The sequence below is a fragment of the Orbicella franksi genome, chromosome 4 (assembly GCF_964199315.1).
Source record: "Orbicella franksi chromosome 4, jaOrbFran1.1, whole genome shotgun sequence".
NCBI lineage: Eukaryota > Metazoa > Cnidaria > Anthozoa > Scleractinia > Merulinidae > Orbicella > Orbicella franksi.
This window is the reverse complement of record NC_138148.1, coordinates 31,496,695-31,518,375: the sequence shown is the minus strand read 5'-3', so window position 1 is coordinate 31,518,375 and position 21,681 is coordinate 31,496,695. Positions and strand designations below refer to the sequence as shown.

Genomic DNA, 21,681 nt, shown 5'->3' with positions numbered 1-21,681 from the left:
CGCGTTGTCTGAACAACGTGAACCACAACGGCTAATTTTTTAAATTTCTATTTCAAATTTACCTGTGTCCCAGATTCAGCTTCGTGATAGTTTTGACAGTCATAAACAAAGTAAATGACTTAAGAGTGTCGCGAGATTCATAGGTAAAATATAAATTCATTTTTTAATCGACGTTTTCCTCGGCGTCGCCGTCGTAGCTTGTTAAACTCCCTAATTTCTTCAGGGATAGCCCATGGTAGCCCTTTTTTTCGCTAATATAAATTAACCTACCAAAATATTTACAAACAGGTGTCCTGCAAAGCAAAGTCACAAAATAGTGACTTATACATTCTGAAACTTCGCTCTGTTCAATCTATGTCACACAATATCCTAGTTTGAGCCCAGAAATGCGCCGTTGAGAGGTTTAGAAGTATAATTATACTTCTGTGGTTAAATTTTCAAGATCCAAGCGAACGGATGAAAATCCCCCAAATCCGTTTCCTCAAAATTTCTTTCTCTTGACACTTTTTCAAGAGAAAATTAAAACAGTGACTCATTCAAGATTTAGACCTTTCGAAAGGGGAAATGCCATTTTAAAACCTGGTATAAAAATTACTTTCGGGCTATTCATAAGTTAGTGCTGAGCTCGAGCACTATATAACTCTCTCAAAGTCCTCAAAAACCATTAACCTGTCAATATTGATACATTCCCACATCGAAATGACCTAAATTCTAGGAATTCATTGCGCAGATCGTGTCTGATCCGCGCGGGTCGCGGGTAAACTTCGCAGGTCTCGGGTAAACAGTGCGGGTCACGCAAAAGATAATTATAAGCCAAAAACCTGAAATAAAGTTTTCCATAAACCAATAAAGGATGATCTTTGTTAGACCTATCTTCAATAATATTTTAACACCTGTTTTTTTGGCTCGACGCGCGAAAAGACTTAGCTTCTTCATCGACAGACATTCTGCCGAGCGGATGCTTGAGGTTAGTTTGTCTAGTTTATTCACCTAGCCATTATATATTTACACAAAAAGGCCAGCTGGAACGTATTTCAAGACTTGATTGAATAATGGAAACGATATTGACCCTTCCTAGAATATTTTCAATGCCAGTCGGAGTTATCAGTTTAGTTACTTCAATACTAGCCCATTTAAATTGTGTCACGATTTCCTCTTTATAGCTTCTGCTTGTTATAAATGATGAGGAAGTGTGTAAAGCTAAAAAGACCTGTACGCAGTCAAACGTTCTTGAAAAAGTTAATTCGGGAGATTTTAAAAGAAAGAAATAACGCAGCTCTTTCTTGGACCTTGTTGGCTCGGTCGATCGTTGCAAGTCGAAGCTGGCCACGTTCTGCTTAAAGCATGAATCGACAAGATGTCCGCGTTTTTAGCTACGAATAAAAATGGTTGGAGCTACTGGGGCAAAATCGACGATTAAACTGCGATCCGTGACAATTAACCCGTGACCGCGCGAAAACTTACCCGCGACCCGCACTGTTTACCCATGACGCGCGACCCTCGCTGATTAGACGCCCCAATCATTGCTGCTTAGTTCCCTCGGTTTCTCGTTGTAAACTACATCAGAAATGTCGTTTACACAGTTTACAGCTCACTTGGATAAAAATATCAAGACGAAAATAAACATTTCACTCATGTAATAAATCTATTATCAAACAAACTATCTCTGGACCGTATTGGTGGAAAGCTAGTCCAGTTCTGGCCCCTTTCTCTGTCATGCAACGCTACGCTCTCGGAGAGAGAGTCCAGGAAGAATTGTCTGCGCATGCTCGCGCTAAACCAATCAAAACTGATCAGAGCGCAGGATGGTGATTTCACCCGGCTGAAAATATTTATGACGAGTGGAGAAAACTTTTCAAGTTTAGTTCAAGATTAAATGGGTGGATTGAATGGGTGTGGCATATCTACGCTTTCATTAGTATAATTTCTTCGAGAGAAAAGGAGTAGAGTTTTGAAACGAATTTAGGCAAGTTTCGAGGGCAGAAAGAAGAAGGCGAGAAAGCTCATTAAATATGCCCGATGCAAATAAGAGTGTTTTACTTCGCTCAAGGAGTAGTTTTCCACAGGAGTTTTTGATAATATTTTGGCGCATTTCAGTCTTCTTTGCCTTACTTTTGGTTCTGGAAACAAAACAGTGTGGATGCAAATTTTTCGACATTCTATTTGAAATTTATCGCTGTGTTCCGGATTGAGTTTTTAGATAATTTTGACAATGATAAACAAAGTAAATGGCTTTAGAGTACTGCGAGATTCGAAGGGAAAATAATATAAATTCGGTTTTTAATCGACGTTAATCTCAGCAGTGTTAACGTTTGTCTTGCGGTCTCCCCGGCCTCCGTTATCTCTTCCCAGATATTGTTTGCTTTGCAAAATGTCCATGTTCTCTTCAGAATTTTCGGTTAAATCGGAAATTTCTGCGCACTTTTTCCGCAGGGGAAGCCATATTGAAAAAATAGAGAGAGGAATTTCCGGCAATTTTAAGACGTAAACTGGCGCAAAATAAATTATAATCAATTCATTTTACGGTTAATCGCGGATTAGTAAATCGACCGACTAATATCTCTTTAAACAACCGTTTTTTAACCTACGATTAACTAACTCACGATTAGGACACTTAATCGACGATAAATTTAATCGTGGGAATTGAAAGAAAAAAAATCCTGCGTAGTTCAAATCAAAGTGGCTGTGAGCCACTGAATTCGGATATAATAATTTATGAAAGGCTGAGAATGGAGTTTTGTCCAAACGTAGTCCAAATGTCCAAACGTAGTCGTTTGAAATTACGTAGCCTGCGAGCAGGCTCACCTTCAAGTCACGTGCGCGAGCGGCGAAGAGCAATGCGATCCTGGGAGAAGAAGTCTGGTGAAGAGGCGCCAAGAAAGTCACTTTCTCGTCTTGTGGCTTCGCCGCTCGATTTCGCGCGTGCTTTGCTCCAACTTGAGCCTGCTCGCAGGCTAGAAATAACATCGAGTTGTACAGTCTCCCGATACTCCAGCTCCATTGAGTTCGTGACAGATGACGCCCTTGGCAAGTTAAACATCTAAACAGCGATCCCTTTTACTTGAACTTAACTTGAACCTGCTGTTCTAACAACCCAGCTTTCTGTAGAAACCAAAGGGGTCAAGATCTCCAATGAAAGAGATCCTTATCCTAAAAGATTTTCACATAGTTGCTATGGTAACAATGTTGTAAAGTCTCACTGGGGCTCCGTGCCCCAGAATAGAAGAAATAAGTGAGTCTATGGGGCAAAGGGTGACCTTTATGGGTGCACTTCATCCCGAAAAATACACGCAGTGTATTCCCCAAGACGAACCACAAACCAAGTTCAATACTGAACCCGTTAATACCTTCACTCCCAAGAGTGATTGATATGTTATTTCTCCTTACAATAAAAAGAAAATCGTAAAACAAATAGGTGAGGAGGAAACCATCGACTAGAGTTTCTCTGAAACACCATAGTAGGTAAGGAGAATTAGCATTCAGATCAAGGGAGCAAAAGGTTGAGATTGTCCTCTTCGTCATGCAATGACAAGTTTTTGGGAAGAAGTTCGTAAAGGTCAAAGAACTTAACAGATTGGATTTCTTTAACGTAGTTTGCAGGAATCTCCTGAAAAGGTGCTCCCTGATGGCATGGCGCCAGCGAAAGGACTCTGTCCAACTTGCTGCTGCTGTTCTTGTGGGCCTAAAATGGCTGTACTCCTAGGGATACTTTGCATCAGGGCTTGGGATGATGGAGTCACAGGTGAAGACGGTGCCTGTATATGTGACTGCATAGCTCCAGTGGCTGCGCGAGCGGTATCTCTAGCCACAGCTGTGACGGAGTCTTAAACCAGTCGCTTGATTTTGGTCATTTGTTCCTCCGTGAATGAGGGTAACCCTCAACCGTCTGGATATGTATGGGGCACTGTATTCTCTTCCATATATGGAGCATAAAACTCTGAATTTTCTTACTCCTGGCGTCCATTTTACGTCGCTTATTTCACTTATATAACATTTGGGTGTTGTAGAATTTCAGGATTTATAGCTAATATAACAAGCTTGATCTGATTGCAATCTTTTGCTACGAACTTGTTGCTGCATCGATGATGTAATCGTGTACGGCTGAAATGTATATGGTTATGATTAAAAGCACTTGGTCAAGTGTCGAGTTAAATTTGTATTGCGTGCACTTATTTTGGTTAAATCCGGATGTTTCATTGACCGCGAAACACTAAACTTGTATTGCTCCTTTTCACAAATGTGTTGGCGATATATCTACATTTATCTCCGAGGACTCGTTCTGGTGAGCGCCACAATATTCACAGCTTTTCTACGGTACCGTTTTTAAGAAGAATAGGATAGGTGAACTGCTCCCTCATTCCTCTCCACTTCTGCCCTTGCACTGAACAAGAATGCAAATTATTTTGACTATTTTCCTGTCATTGTATAATTAGAACGTTATATACGTACTAGCTAGCTCAACCCAACAAGGGTAACAGTTTGAATGGAGATTTGAAGCAAAACTCTAGAGGAACGCTTTCGTCTCTGATGTATCTCCAGCGAAAAACCTTTTTGAAATGTTGAGCATCTTCCGAGTTCCGAGACGTTTCAGGCTTAGAATAAAATAAGTCCAAACCTGAAGGAATGTGGCTAGGGTCCTGTAGATACATTACCTCGACACCTTTCCATATAGCTTGGCCTTTGGAACCGATATAAGCATTGGGAATCTATTTGACTTATAATGAGAACATTTCTATGAAAATAAATTTTGAACAGAAATTAACTCAATAAAGAACCTTCTAAATCTTTGGCAGTCAAAAAGCCTCACCTTTATATGGTCGAATAACCATTATTATCAATATACGCGGCCACTGAAATAGAAACTTGGCCTCTTGGAAACACGTGCTCAGCGGGCCGCAAATGACTGACAGTGGGCAGCTAATGCGTTATCGGCCCTACAGCTGATTGGTTCTTGCTTCATCATCCAATGGATTTTAACCAATTAGAGTCATTTCGTGAGGGATCAAAAAATTCCAGAAAGGGTGTGACGAACCAAAGCTGAAAGTTGACTTCAATTGTGTCATAACACCGGTTGAGGTAGATGAGTTACTTTTAAATTCTATACTGAAGCTAAATCGGAAAATGGCCAGCCACTGGTATGACGGGACGCACGGGGCTTCTACTGTAAGTACCGCAGAGAAATGGTAGGAAATTTTCCTAGCATTCCTTACATACTCTCACTAGGGTTCTTCGTCTTGCGGCCAGGAAAGGCGTCATAATCTGTTTCAGTGACATGTCGATGATATTAAATAAAAAATAAACCAGAAAGAGCCGATGGAATATGAGACAAGCTTTAAAATGAAGTCATGATATTAATAGTGCTTTAAAAGTAAATAGTGCGTTCGAGTCATTCCCGATGCTTTCAAATGATGGCGGACTCCACCGACGCCAATAATCTGGAACAAAACAAAATCATTATATATCGGATCACGTCTAAACACACGTGAAGAAAGACTTGGGTAGGAAAAAACGTGAGCGGACAAAACCGGGGAATGTCGATGAATCAAGTAATCCCGCAATGATGAACGAATTACACAACATGAACATTCCTCTGCTTCTCCCCCTGAACCAAATTCAGATCTACGAACTGCAGCTTAAAGATACCAAAGTGCCTACGAATGGATGTTGAGCGCGGCGAGCAGACTTAAATGTCTTGTTTACCCAATGAAAACCATCACAATAAACTCTGAGCTTGCATCGAGATGCTTGTCCGGGCGTAAAGGAGCCTTTGATTAATCAATCTAAAACAGATCTTAAGGAATAAAAACCCAGATGATCTGGAATAATTGTCCGAGTATGTCGTTGGCAGTGGGAGCCACGTGTAGTATTATCATGCTCGGCAATTAAAGTTATCGTGTAGAAACTATCGCACAATTACACAGCCGAGGGCAAAAAAAAAAACAAAACAAAAAAAAGCGCAAGGAGAAACTTAGTACATGGAGCTAAGATAGATTGTCAGTGCTTTAGGTGACCATGCATGGCTACCAATGGCTTGGCCAATGGCTTGGCCAATGGCTCGTACACGCAACGAATCGTAAAAGTCCTTAAGTAACGACTTCCGAAAGAAGTGAGCCCACCCCCCATGCCCTGAAAAAAGAGGAACTAAGGTTCAAAAGTATAATTATTTTTCCAATCAATAACCTGAATAACGTACGATAAACTGATGACGATTCAACTAGGGAAGGTATAGCTTATTCCAGGAGGCGTCATGAAGTGCCCTGGTAAAACAAACCCCGCAAAATTTTCATTAAGTAACAAGAAGGTACTAACAGGACCTTTTCTTCAAATTGAAATTACTAAAATTGACAACTTTGCAGGAACGCATAAAAAGAACGTTTAATCATATTGAAATCAAAAACTTGACCAGAGGAGTTATTATTTATAAAGCAGACTAACGTAGCAGTGCATCATGAACAGTAAAAATAGTTTAAGGTATCTTACATCACGGTCTACATATAAAGTGCCCACTCATGTGCCAGCAACATAAATTTGAACTGGAACGAAGAATGTTTTTACGAATTATATTCACAGCTTTAGAGGAATACAGCCCTTTTCTCATAGAATTTAAAATGAAAAAGAAAAAAAAAAAAGAAAAGAAAAACGCCAGGAAGAGATACTTAAAGTAGAAGTCATTTGCGTTCCCTCATGGGGTGAGAGATTCTCGCCCATATCAACTTTCTTTTCTCTTTTCTTCTTTTTAGGTGCATGGATCCCAACCAATGCTTACCTAACTATTTAGAGATGCTACTTTCAGCCCTCCTCCAAATCTACACACGTGACTGTATTTCACTTATGGAAGTCTTTCGATTTAGACAGTGCTTGGGTGAGAGATTCTCGCCCATATCAACTTTCTTTTCTCTCGTAAGCTCTCGCGCGTTTAGAGATGCGCCACACTCGCGTTTTAGGTGCGGGGATCTTAACCAATGCTTATTTAACTTTTTCAAGATGCTACTTTTAGCCCTCCCCCAAATCTACACACGTGCATTTTACTTCTGGAAGTCTATCGCTTTGGACAATGCTTGGGTTTACATCGCTTTTTAAAGATGCTAGTTTTAGCCCTCTTCCAAATCTCCAACGTGTATTTCACTTGTGGAAGCCTATCGATTTGAACAGTGCTTGGGTGGGTATTTTTCAGGATGTCAATTTACTTTTTCCTTGTCTTTTCTCGCGCGTTTATTTATGCGCCACCCTCGAACTTTTGCTTTTGAAATTATACCCACTGGTCTTTTTAAAGATGCTAGTTTTGGCCCTCTCTAAAATTTACACACGTGTATTGTTTACTTGTCGAAGTCTTTCGATTTGGACAGTGCTTGGGTAAGAGATTCTCGCCCATATCAAATTTCTTTTCTCTCGTAAGTTCTCGCGCGTTTAGGGATGCGCCACAATCGCGTTTTTGGTGTGGGGATCCCAAAGTATGCTTACGGGGCTCTTTAAAAATGCTAGACGCGCCCTCCCCCAAATCTACACACGTGTATTTCACTTGTGGAAATCTGTCGGTTTGGACAATGCTTGGGATGGAGATTCTCGCTCATTCATATTTTTTCTCTCGCGTGTTTTCGTGCGTTTAGAGATGCGCCATACTTGCGAGTTTGGTGTCGTGATCTCAAACTATCCTTACTGGACTTTTTAAAGATGCTATATTTGGCCCTTTGTCAAATCTACACACGTGTATTTCACTTGTAGAAGTCTGTCGCTTTGGAAAATTCCTGGGTTAAAGATTGTCGCCCATTTATATCTTTTTTTCAACCGCGTGCTTTCGGGCGTTTAGCGATGCGGCACACTCGCGTTTTTGGTGTAGGGATCCTAAACTATGCTTAAGGGGCTCTTTAAAAATGCTAGTTTTGGCCCTCCACCAAATCCACACAAACTTATGTTACTTTTGGAAGTCTATCGATTTGGACAGTGCTTGGGTAATAGATTCTCTCCCATATCAACTTTCTTTTCTCTCGTAAGTTCTCGCGCGTTTAGAGATGCGCCACACTCTCGTTTTAGGTGCGGGGATCCCAACCAATGCTTACCTAACCTTTTAAAGATGCTACTTTTACCCCTCCCCGAAATATACACGCGTGTAGTTCACTTGTGGAAGTGTATTGATTTGGACAGTGCTTGGGTAAGAGATTCTCGCCTATATCAACTTTCTTTTCGTAAGTGATCTCTCGCGCGTTTAGAGGTGCGCCACACTCGCTGTTTTGGTGTCGGAATCTTAAACTATGTTTACTGGACTTTTTAAAGATGCTAGAGTTGGCCCTTTCTTAAATCTACACACATGTATTTCACTTGTGGAAGTCTGCCGCTTTGGACAATGCCTGGGTTAAATTTTCTCGCCCATTTATATCTTTTATTGACTCGCGTGTTTTCTCGAATTAGTTTAGAGTCCCTGGGACTCGGAAATATCGCCCAAGTTCCTTGACCCAAAGTTGGTCAAAATCACGCTGCACGTAGCCCGGTCTCGGCGACTTTCTAGTCAATAAGTGAGTTAAAAAGGGGCTATATTTCGGCTAGACTGCTCATAATCAAGCCTTCAAAATTTTTTCCTCTGTCCATTTCAGTAAAAACCAACGTCTTCTCGAATTAGTTTACATTCCCTGGGACTCGGAAATATCGCTCAACTTCCTGGAAATCGACCCAAACCTAGTCAAAATCGTACTGCGCGTAGCCCGGTCTCGACGACTTTCTAGTCACTAAGTGGCTATATTTCGGCCAGACTACTCATAACCAAGCGTTCAAAAATTTTTCCTCTGTCCAATTCACTGAAAAGCAAAGTCTTCTCGAATTAGTTTAGAGTCCCTGGGACTCGGAAATATTAACCAAGTTCGTGGACATCGATCCAATGTTGGTCAAAATCACGCTGCGCGTAGCCCGGTCTCGGCGACTTTAAGAACTGTCCAAATCAATAGACTTCTAAAAGTGAAATACACGTGTGCAGATTTGGGGGAGGGCTAAAAGTTGCATCTTTAAAAAGTTAGGTAAGCATTGGTTGGGATCCCCGCACCTAAAACGAGAGTGTGACGCATCTCTAAACGCGCGAGAACTTACGAGAGATGAGAAAGTTGATTTGGGCGAGAATCTCCAACCTAAGCACTGTCCAAATGGATAGTTTTCCACAACTAAAATACACTTGTGTAGATTTAGGGGAGGGCTAAAAGTAGGATCTTTAAAAAGTTAGGTAAGCATTGGTTGGGATCCCAGCACCTAAAACGCGAGAGTGGCGCATCTCAAAACGCGCGAGAACTTACAAGAGAAAAGAAAGTTGATAGGGGCGAGAATCTCTCACCCAAGCACTGTCCAAGTCGATAGACTTCCACAAGTTAAATACTCGTGTGTAGATTTGGAGAAGAGCTAAAAGTAGCATCTTTAAAAAATTAGGTAAGCATTGGTTGGAATACCCGCACCTAAAATGCGATTGTGGCGCATCTCTAAATGCGCGAGAACTTACGAGAGTAAAGAAAGTTGATATAGACGAGAATCTCAAACCCAAACATTGTCCAAATCGATAGACTTCCACAAGTGAAATACACGTGTGTAGATTTGAGAAAGGGCCAAATTTAGCATCTTCAAAAAGTCCAGTAAGCATAGTTTGAGATGCCGACACCGAAATCGCCAGTGTGGCGCATCTCTAAACGCGCAAAAACACGCGAGAGAAAAAAAATATAAATGGGGGAGAATCTCCAACACAAGCATTGTCCAAAGCGACAGACTACCACAAGTGAAATACACGTTTGTAGATTCGAGAAAGGGCCAAATCTAGTATCTTTAAATAGTCCAGTAAGCATAGTTTGAGATTCCGACACCGAAACTGCGAGTGTAGCGCATCTCTTAATGCGCGAGAACTTACTAGAGAAAAGAAAGTTGATAGTGGCGAGAATCTTTCACCCACGCACTGTCCAAATCGATAGACTTCCACAAGTAAAATACACGTGTGTAGATTTGGAGGAGGGCTAAAAGTAGCATCTTTAAAATGTTAGGTGAGTATTGAATGGGATCCCCGCACCTAAAACGCGAGAGCGGCGCATCTCTAAACGCCCGAGAACTTACGAGAGAAAGAAAGTTGACATGAGCGAAAATCTCCAAGCCAAGCACAGTCCAAATCGATAGACTTACACAAGTAAAATACGTTTGTGTAGATTTGGTGGAGGGTCAAAAGTAGCATTTTTTAAAGAGCCCCGTAAGCATAGTTTAAGTTTTCCACACCAAAAACGCAAAGGTGCCGCATCGCTAAACGCCCGAAAACATGCAGGTGAAAAAGAGATATAAATGGGCGACAATCTTTAACCCAGGCACTGTCCAAAGCGTTAGACTACCACAAGTGAAATACACGTGCGTTGATTTGAGAAAGGGCCAAATGTAGCATCTTTAAAAAGTCCAGTAAGCATAGTTTGAGATCACCAAAATCGCGAGTGTGGCGCATCTCTAAACGCACGAAAACACGCGAGAGAAAAAAATATAAATGGCCGAGAATCTTCATGATCCCAAGCATTGTCCAAACCGACAGACTTCCGGAAGTGAAATACACGTGCGTAGATTTGGGAGAGGGCCAAATCTAGCATTTTGAAAGAGACCGGTATGCATACTTTGGGATCCCCACACCAAAAACGCGATTGTGGCGCATCTCTAAACGCGCGAGAACTTACGAGAGAAAAGAAATTTGATATGGGCGAGAATCTCTTACCCAAGCACTGTCCAAATCGAAAGACTTCCACAAGTAAACAATACACGTGTGTAAATTTAAGAGAGGGCCAAAACTAGCATCTTTAAAGAGACCAGTGAGCATAATTTAAGATTCCGACACCAAAAGTTCGAGTGTGCCGCATAGCTAAACGCGCGGGAAAAGACAAGGGAAAAGTAAATTGACATCGTGAAAAATATCCACCCAAGCACTGTTCAAATCGATAGACTTCCACAAGTGAAATACACGTTGGAGATTTGGAAGAGGGCTAAAACTAGCATCTTTAAAAAGGAGTGTAAGCAAAGTTTGGGACCCCCAAATCCAAAACGCGAGTGTGCCGCCTCGCTTAACGTGCAAGAACACGCGGGAGAAAAGATAATTGACATGGGAATAAAGAATATCTAACCCAAGCACTGTCCAAATCGATAAACTTTCACAAGTGAAATACACTTGTGTAGATTTGGGAAAGGACCAAAAGTACCATTTCTAAAGAGCCTCGTAAGCATAGTTTGGGATCCCCACACAGAAAACGCGAGTGTGCCGAATCGCTAAACGTGCGAAAACACGCGATTGAAAAAAAGATATAACTGGGTGAGACTCAACCTAAGCATTGTCCAAAGCGACGGACCTCTACAAGTGAAATACACGTTTGTAGATTTGGGGGAGGGGTAAAAGTAGCATCTTTAAAAAGTTAGATAAGCATTAGTAAAGATTCCCGCACCTAAAACGCGCGTGTGGTGCATTTCTAACCGCGCGACAACTTACGAGAGAAAAGAAAGTTGATATGGGCAAGGATCTCTTACCAAAGCACCGTCCAAATCGAAAGACTTCCACAAGAGAAATACACGTGTGCAGATTTGGGGGAGGGCTAAAAGTAGAATCTTTAAAAAGCGAGGTAAGCATTGGTTGGGATCCTCGCACCTAAAACGCTACCGTAGCGCATCCCTAAACGCGCGACAACTTACAAGAGCAAAAACAGTTGATAGGGGCGAGAATCTTTTACCCAAGCACTCTGGGCGAGAATCTCCAACTCAAACACTGTGCAAATCGATATTTTTCACAAGTGAAATACACGTGTGTAGATTTAGGGGAGGGCTAAAAGTACCATCTTTAAAAAAATAGCTAAGCATTGGTTGGAATCCCTGCACCTAAAACGGGAGTGTCGCGTATCTCTAAACGCCCGAAAACTTAGTAGAGAAAAGAAAGTTGATAGGGCCGAGAATCTCTCAACCAAGCCGTCCAAATCGAAAAACGTCCACAAGTAAAATACAAGAGTGTAGATTTGGGGGAGAGCTAAAAGTAGCATCTTTAAAAAGTTAGGTAAGCATTGGTTGGGATCCCTGCACCTAAAACGCGAGTGTGGCTCATCTCTAAAAACACAAGAACTTACTACAGAAAAGAAAGTTGATAGTGGCGGGAATCTTTTACCCAAGCACTATCCAACTCGAAAGACTTCCACAAGTGAAATACACGTGTGTAGATTTGGGGCAGGGCTGAAAGTAGCATCTTTAAAAAGTTAGGTAAGCTTTGGTTGGGATCTCCGCACCTAAAAAACGAGTGCGGCGCAACCCTAAACGCGCGACAGCTTACGAGAAAAAAGAAAGTTGATAGGGGCGAGATTCTCTCACCCTAGCACTGTCCAAATCGATTGGCTTGCACAAGTGAAATACACGTATGTCGATTGGGAAGTGGGCTAAAAGTAGCATCTTTAAAAGGTTAGGTAAGCATTGGTTGGGATCCCCGCACCTAAAACGCGAGTGTGGCGCATCTCTAAACGCGCCAGAACTTATGAGAGAAAAGAAAGTTGATATGGGCGAGAATCTCCAACCCAAACACTGTGTAAATCGATAATTGTCCACAACTAAAATACACGTGGGTAGATTTAAGGAAGGGTTAAAAGTAGCATCTTAAAAAGTTAGGTAAGCATTGTTTGGGATCCCTCCACCTAAAACGTGAGTGTGGCGCATCTCTACGCGCGCGAGAACTTACTAGAGCAAAGAAAGTTGTTTGAAGCAAGAATCTCTCACCGAAGCACTGTCCAAATCGAAAAACTTCCACAAGTGAAATACACGTGTGTAGATTTGGGGGAGGGCTAACAGTAGCATGTTTTAAAGGTTACGTTAGCATTGGTTGGGATCCCCGCACCTAAAACGCGGGTATGGCGCATCTCTAAACGCGCGAGAACATACGAGAGAAAAGAAAGTTGATACGGGCGAGAATCTCCAACCCAAACACTGAGCAAATCGATAGTTTACCACAAGTGAAATACACGTGTGTAGATTTGGGAGAGGGCTAAAAGTAGCATGTTTCAAAGGTTAGGTAAGCATTTATTGGGATGCCTGAACCTAAAACGCAAATGTGGCGCATCTCTAAACGCTCGAGAACTTACGAGAGAAAAGAAAGTTGATATGGGCGAGAATCTCCGACTCAAATACCGTGCAAATCGTTAGTTTTTCACAAGTGAAATATACCTGTGTAGGTTTGGGGGAGGGCTAAAAGTGGCATCTTTAAAAAGTTAGGTAAACATTGGTTGGAATCTCTGCACCTAAAACGGGATTGTGGCGCATATCTAAACGCGCGAGAACTTACTATAATAATAATAATAATAATAATAATAATTTATTAATTTATAGTGCGCTTTTTAACGTACCAGGTGATCAAAAGCGCATTACAACAATAAATAACCTAAAACTATACAAGTATTAAAAATCTACAATAAAATTTAAAAATAATAAAAAACACTACATCATTTATTTATATATACATATTTAAGAAATATTAAAAGCTAATTTAAAAACATAAGTTTTAAGATTTGACTTAAAAGTGGAAATACATTTGATCATGCGGAAGCTAACAGGAAGAGCGTTCCACAGAGTGGGCGCAGCCACTCTGAAGGATCTGTCACCAAATGACTTTTTCATTCTCCCCGAAGGATGCTTTAATAAAACACCTTCAGTAGAGCGCAGCGAATAGCGTGTAATAGTCTTAATATGAATTAAATCAATGATGTAACTAGGTGCCATACAATAGAGGGCTTCGAAAGTAAGTAATAAAATTTTAAAATTAATTCTATATCTTACTGGTAACCAGTGTAAATTTATCAAAATGGGCGTAATATGGTCATACTTTTTACATGACATAAGCAGCCTAGCTGCAGCGTTTTGTACTCTTTGCAATTTAGCTATTTCACAGTCCGGTAGTCCATAGAGAAGTCCATTGCAATAATCAATTCTACTGGTAACGAAGGCATGCAATACCATTTCTAATTTATCCCTAGGCAGAAAGTGGCTTATTCTCTTGATATTATGTAACCAGAAAAATGCCGCACTACAAGACTTAAAAATATGGGTCGACTTAGAAAAATGCGAGTCGAACCAGGCGCCTAGATTACGCACTATCTTAACAGGCTTAATATCGATCATGCCAACACGGACTGAACTGTGATTAATTTTCAGCAACTGTTGTCTCGATCCGATAACAAGAAATTCAGTCTTATCATCGTTGATCTTTAATTTGTCCCGGTACATCCATTTACGTAAGTCACTAATGCATCGCTCCATGGCTTCCAATGCCTTCACTTGATCCGTAGGACTGTTAGGATTAAAAGACAAGTAAAGTTGCGTGTCGTCAGCGAAGCAGTGCGCATTCGGCAGGTGGACTTGTACTATCTCAAAGAGCTTGGAGGCGTAAACCACAAATAGAAGCGGGCCGAGACGGCTGCCTTGTGGGACACCAAAACGCAGATCGAAGCTATCAGATGTAGCCCCCTCAAACAAAACACGCTGGCTGCGTCCCGACAAATACGACGAGAACTACTCTAAAGCCTTCCCGCCTATACCAAAATCAGTGGTCAAGCGTTTTAACAAAATCGCGTGGTCCACGGTGTCAAAAGTAGCGTTAAAGTCTAAGAGGACAAGTAGTGTAACACGCTGCGAGTTCATATTCATATTCAATATTGACCAACGCTGTCTCCGTACTGTGATACCGGCGATATGCCGATTGTAATAGCGGATAGAGACCGGACCGGACAAGGTGGTCGTATGTCCGATTGAATACTGCGCGCTCAGTGAGCTTGGAAATATAAGCCAAGTTGCTTACAGGACGCAAGTTCTTGAAGAGAGATTCGAGTCCCAGTTTCTTTAACAGTGGTATGACCACGGCCTCTTTCCAGAAAAAATTCCCGATTCCAACGAGCTGTTAATTATGTTGGTGATCACCGGAATAAGTGGTTCACTACAGGACTTCAGTAAGTGCGTGGATATGGGATCGAGGCAACAGGATGTTGATTTAGAGTTCGCAATGAGCATACGCACATCATCCTCGGCTAATAGCTCAAAAGCTTCAATACGAGTCGGAGGAATTGTAGAGTCCCTATTTACAACACTGTCATCCATGACATAACCCTGATCATTAGGGACATAACCCTGGTCAAGCTCTTCGCGCAGTCGGCTGATTTTTTGCACAAAGTACTTCCCAATGTCATTTGCAAGCGCTGATTTGTCCGTATAGTCCGAGAAGCATAACGAGTTCTTTACCACCAGAAGGTTTTTCACAGCACGAAATAACTTGCCTTGGTTATCAGAATTCTGGCTAATAAAATCCGTTAGAAAAGCTGATTTTGCTTCTTTCAGCAAATGCGTAACATGGTTTTTGTGTCGTTTGAATAAAACGAGATCAGCGACAGACCTGGTAGTTCTCCATTTCCTTTCGGCGCGCCTGTGTGCTCTCTTAGCCTCACGGATTTCCTCCGAGTACCAAGGTACTTGGGGTCTAACCGTGACAGTTTTGGTTTTTAGCGGCGCATGACGATCGAGTAATCCAGCAAGCGTGGTGTTATGACAGACTATCAATTTCGCAGGCTCAGATGGTGGGTCCTGGCACAATCCTGAAGCAGACAAATCCTCCATAGAAAAAAGAAAAATAATAGAAAAAAGAAAAATAATAGGGGCGAGAATCTCTCACTCAAGCACTGTCGAAATTGACAGACTTCCACAAGTGAAATGCACGTGTGCAGATTTTTGCGAGGGGTAAAAGTAGCATCTTTAAAAATTAGGTAAACATTGTTTGGGATCCCCGCACCTAAAACGTGATTGTAGCTCATCTCTAAGCGCACGAGAACTTACTACAGAAAAAAAAGTTGATATGAGCGAGAATCTTTTACCCAAGCACTGTCCAAATTGAAAAACTTCCACAAGTGAAATACACGTGTGTAGATTTGGGGGAGGGTTAAAAGTAGCATCTTTAAAAAGTTAGGTAAGCATTGGTTGGGATCCCCGCACCTAAAAAGCGAGTATGGCGCATATCTAAACGTTCGAGAACTTACAAGAGAAAAGAAAGTTGATATGGGCGAATTCTCCAACTCAAACTCTGTGCAATTCGATAGTTTTCCACAAGTAAAATACACGTGTGTAGATTAGGAGAGGGCCTAAAGTAGCATGTTTCAAAGGTTAGGTAAGCATTGGTTGGGGTTCCCGCACCTAAATCGCGAGTGCAGCGTATCTCTAAACGCGCGAGAACTTACAAGAGAAAGGAAAGTTGAGATGGGCGAGAATTTCTCACCCAAGCACTGTCCAAATCGATAGACTTCCACAAGTAAAATACACGTGTGTAGATTTGGAACAAGACTATAAGTAGCATCTTTAAAAGGTTAGGTAAGCATTGGTTGGGATCCCTGCACCTAAAACGCGCGTGTGGCGCGTCTCTAAACACGCGAGAACTTACTACAGAAAAAAAAGTTGATATGGGCAAGAACCTTTTATACGAGCACTATCAAAATCAAAAGACTTCGACAAGTGAAATACACGTGTGTAGTTTTGGGGGAGGGCTAAAAGTAGCATCTTTAAAAAGTTAAGTAAGCATTGGTTGGGATCGCCGCACCTAAAACGCGAGTGTGGCACATTTCTAAACGCGCGAGAACTTACGAGAGAAAAGAAAGTTGATATGGGCGAGAATCTTCGCCTCAAACACTGTGCAAATCGATAGTTTTGCACAAGCGAAATATACGTGTCTAGTTTTGGGGGAGGGCTGAAAGAAGCAGCTTTAAAAAGTTAGGTAAACATTAGTTGGGATCTCTGTACCTAAAACGCGATTGTGGCGCATCTCTAAACGCCCGAGAACTTAGTAGTGAAAGAAAAGTTGATAGGGGCGAGAATCTCTCTCCCAAGCACTGTCTAAATCGTTAGACTCCCATAAGTGAAATACACGTGTGCTGATTTTGGCGAGGGCTAAAAGTAGCATCTTTAAAAAGTTAGGTAAGCGTTGGTTTGAATCCTTGTACCTAAAACGCGATTGTGGCGCATCTCTAAACGTGCGAAAACTTACTAGAGAAAAGAAAGTTGCTATGGGCGAAAATCCTTTACCTAAGCATTGTTCAAATCGAAAGTCTTCCACAAATGAAATACACGTTTGGAGATTTGCGGAACGGCTAAAAGTAGCATCTTTAAAAAGTTAGGTAAGTATTGGTTGGGATCCCCGCACCTAAAACGCGAGAGTGGCGCATCTCTAAACGCGCGAGAACTTACGATAGAAAAGAAAGTTGATATGGGCGAGAATCTCCAACCCAAGCACTGTGCAAATCGATAGTTTTTCACAAGTGAAATACACATGTGTAGATTTGGGGGGGGGGGGGGGTTAATAGTAGCATCTTTAAATAGTTAGGTAAGCACATCTTTGAACGCGCGAGAGAGAAGAGAAAGAGAAGAAGAGAAGAGAAAGTTGATACGAGAGAGAAGAGAAAGTTGATATGGGCGAGAATCTCTAAACCAAACACTGTGCAAATCGATAGTTTTCCACAAGTGAAATACACGTGTGTAGATTTGGGGGAGGGCTAAAAGTAGCATCTTTAAAAAGTTAGGTAAGCATTGGTTGGGATCCCTGTACCTAAAACGCGAGTGTGTCGCACCTCTAAACGTTCGAGAACTTACGAGAGAAAAGAAAGTCGGTATGGGCGAGAATCTCTTACCCCATGAGGGGACGCAAATGACTTCTACTGTAAGTATCTCTTCTTTTTAATTCTATGAGAACAGGGCTGTATTTCTCTAAGGCTGTAGGTGTAATTCGTAAAAACAATCTTCGTTCCAGTTCAAATTTATGTTGCTGGCACATGAGTGGGCACTTTATACTTAGACCGTGATGTAAGATACCTTAAACTATTTTTACTGTTCATGATGCACTGCTACGTTAGTCTGCTTTATAAATAACAACTGCTCTGGCCGAGTTTTTAATTTCAATATGATTAAACGTTTTTTTTTTTTATGCGTTCCAGTTAAAAATGATGCAAAGTTGTCAATTTTAGTAATTTCAATTTGAAGAAAAGGTCCTGTTAGTACCTTCTTGTTACTTGATGAAAGTTTTGCGGGGTTTGTTTTACCAGGGCGCTTCATGACGCCTCCTGGAATAAGCTATACCTTCCCTAGTTGAATCGTCATCAGTTTATTGTACGTTATTCAGGTTATTGATTGGGAAAATAATTATACTTTTGAACCTTAGTTCCTGTATTTTCAAGGGATGGGGGTAGGGGGGGGGGGAGTGGGCTCACTTCTTTCGGAGGTCATTACTTACGGACTTTTACGATTCGTTGCGTGTACGAGCCATTGGCCAAGCGATTGGCCAGGCCATTGGTAGCTTTCCTTGGCACCTAAAGCACTGACAATCTATCTTAGCTCAATGTACTAAGTTTCTCCTTGTTTTTCTTTTCTTTTTTGCCCTCGGCTGTGTAATTGTGCGATATTTTCTACACAATAACTTCAATTGCCGAGCATGATAATACTGCACGTGGCTCCCACTGCCAACGACATACTCAGACAATTATTCCAGATCATCTGGGTTTTTATTCCTTAAGATCTGTTTTAGCTAGATTGATCAATCAAACGCTCCTTTACGCCCGGACAAGCATCTCGATGCAAGCTCAGAGTTTATTTTGATGGCTTTCATTGGGTAAATTAACAACACATTTACGTCTGCTCGCCGCGCTCAACATCCATTCGTAGGCACTTTGGTATCTTTAAGTTCAGTTCGTAGATCTGAACTTGGTTCAGGGGGAGAAGCAGAGGAAGTTTCATGTTGTGTAATTCGTTCATCATTGCGGGATTACTTGATTTATCGACATTCCCCGGTTTTGTCCGCTCACGTTTTTTTCCTGCCCAAGTCTTTCTTCACGTGTGTTTAGACGTGATCCGATATATAATGATTTTGTTTCGTTCCAGATTATTGGCGTCGGTGGAGTCCGCCATCATTTGAAAGCATCGGGAATGACTCGAACGCACTATTTACTTTTAAAGCACTATTAATATCATGACTTCATTTTAAAGCTTGTCTCATATTCCATCGGCTCTTTCTGGTTTATTTTTTATTTAATATCATCGACATGTCACTGAAACAGATTATGACGCCTTCCCTGGCCGCAAGACGAAGAACCCTAGTGAGAGTATGTAAGGAATGCTAGGAAAATTTCCTACCATTTCTCTGCGGTACTTACAGTAGAAGCCCCGTGTGCCTCGTCATGACCAAGTACTCTCACTGGTATTCGTACTCTCACAGATAACTTTTCGATGTATCTATTATTTATAGACGATTTCAAGTAGTTTTTGCTGTAATTTGTAATAAGTTCACTGGATTGTGTTGACTCTTTAATAGCTTGTTGAATCAACAGTTAAGCCTAGTTTTCAATAGCGACGCAAGCACAAACGCAAGCACAAGCGCAAGGATCAAAATTTTTCTTTTTTCTTGTTCTTGCGTTTATGTTTGCGTTTGAACTGCAACAAGCACAACGATATTTACCGCACGTGGTTATGTTTTGCCAATAAAAACACTGGATCCAGATTACCTCGCGCCTAAACAATTCGGAGTGTGCTGATGATTTTGTTTGTGCTTGTGCTTGCGTCGAATTTCGTTTTCAGTGACTTGGGTCATCCCTATCGCTTGCGCTCGTGCTTGCGCTTGTGCTTGCGCTTGCGCTTGCGTCGCCAGTGAAAACCAGGCTTTAGGCGCGAGCAAGATCCAGTGTTTTCAATGACTGGCCAAACATATCCACGCGGAATTTTGTTTTCACTTGGGTCATCCCCATTGCTTGCGCTTGTGCTTTCGCTTGTGCTTGCGTCGCTGGTGAAAACCAGGCTTTATTCATTTGTATTATTAACTCGCATTCTTGATATCATTTGGCCTTGTATATTGACAATAACAATAATGGCATGACTATTTTCTTGGTCTTTTTTTTTGTTCGTTTGTTTTTTTTTTGTAGGGAGCTCGCTGCGCTCGGTCCGTACTGTCAAGACTACGGGCATACTTTATCCAAGTATGGCCCTCACACTTGTTACATATATCACCAGCGCCTCTGTGATTGCATGTGTTCTTTGACTGAGAACTATTTGTTAAAAGATCGATTATTACAGCTAGGTCACTAAAAAATCAAGGACTTTGAAACTCGACCTCCGTGGCTTTCCTATTGTCGTTAAGGTATCAGTGTACCCGAAATGATCATCATTCTTTGGCGCCGCTTTACGGTCGGACGTTTGACGCAAACCCCAGTAAAGTATATCTTTTCTGAAAGCTTAATAGTTGTAGATTACGAAGGTATATTCATTAACATAAAAAATTTAAGGTTTTCCAAATATAGCGCGCTATTTCTCAAAGTACAGAGGTTCACTAATCAAGTTCGTTTCCGGTCGATTTGAGCGGGAGAACGCGATCAACATCGCTATGTCTTCTTGACACCTTTCTCTAAAAAAGTGTCGGGAAATTTTGATTACTTGTCTGGTTTGTTTCTGACACGGCTATCTTTAAGGCTTATCAGGTGCTAATGGAAGGACTTACGACTTAACGACAAATATATGGCAAAGAAAAGTTAAACTTTGAGAGAGTTCTCTTCACTAAAATAGTCCTAACGTTTGAAAGAAGTAAAAAATAAAATTTTCCCGACAATGTTTTGCCTGATTATCGGGCAACTTTCTCTCCAAATGTCAGCGAAAAACGTTGAAAACTCGTCGGAAAGGAACCCAAAATGTGCGCTTTGAAGGAAAATATACTTTGTGGCGTTCTTCCGGTGTAATTAATGAGATAATTACACAAAACGTGTGAAAATTAATGACCCGCTGATCGACCAATTGAAGGCTAATTTTACTTTAACAATAGACTACGAGTAGTCCCTCTTTCGCTTAGTCCGTCGTTGCGTGACGCGAAAGAAAGCCGCGAGACAAAAATGGCCGCGCGAAAGCCTGGAGGCGAGGAGCGCGCGAAAGGAGAGACTACCGCCTAAGCCCAAGAGTTTGAATTATGCGTTGCTCTCACAACGCAAAAATATGATTGGCTTATGTTAGGAGCGTTGACAACGTCTTGTCAACATTCGAGATACGTGTGACGTCTTGCAGGAATGTTTTGGAACCGGAGCAAATCGGAGCGGTACCAGAGCAAATTGAAGCGTTGGAATCACGCTTCGCAACCCTCAATGTTCTTGCGAATCGGCCAACAGGCTTTGGAAAGATTTAAATTTATCCAGTGTTTTGTTTGGCAAAGCTTTCCGCCCCCAAACTGACTGCAAGCATGTTAGTGATTTCGCCGCTCAACAGCATCGTCCAAGTCAGTGAATATAAATTCACTGAGCTTGGCCTTTCTGCTGTCCATTTGAAAGATTGAACCGGATTTTTAGATTTACACCTATAGACGCAGCGAAAATCGTTATCTGATGTCTCATTCGCCGTCTTCTTTTTAAAACTTCTTTTGCAGTTTCATTGAACGAATACTGAACGAAGATATACTTCTCACGGCATATGTTTTTGCCTGGCTTTTTGAAGAGTAGAGTAGAGCAATTTTATTCAGGATATCTCCCGGGGTTATTGACAACAGGCGATAATCAGAGGACGTCAAGATTAGAAATCCTACACCGAAAAATCACTAGGCCGTGAAAGAGCAAACTCTTGGGCTTAGGCGGTAGTCCCTCCTTTCGCGCACTCCTCGGCCCCAGGATTTCGCGCGGTCATTTT

The 21,681-nt window shown here is 41.6% G+C and overlaps 2 protein-coding genes across 2 annotated transcripts in view; one reads left to right on the top strand and one right to left on the bottom strand.

Annotated features, from left to right (window-relative positions):
* Positions 1–21,681, top strand: part of LOC145483989 (uncharacterized) — a 301,335-nt gene that overhangs the window by 244,024 nt on the left and 35,630 nt on the right. The window lies entirely within an intron of this gene.
* Positions 14,845–15,612, bottom strand: LOC145484549 (uncharacterized). The gene has a single exon (XM_081463138.1). The coding sequence runs from the start codon at positions 15,610–15,612 to the stop codon at positions 14,845–14,847; it is 768 nt and encodes a 255-aa protein (XP_081319264.1).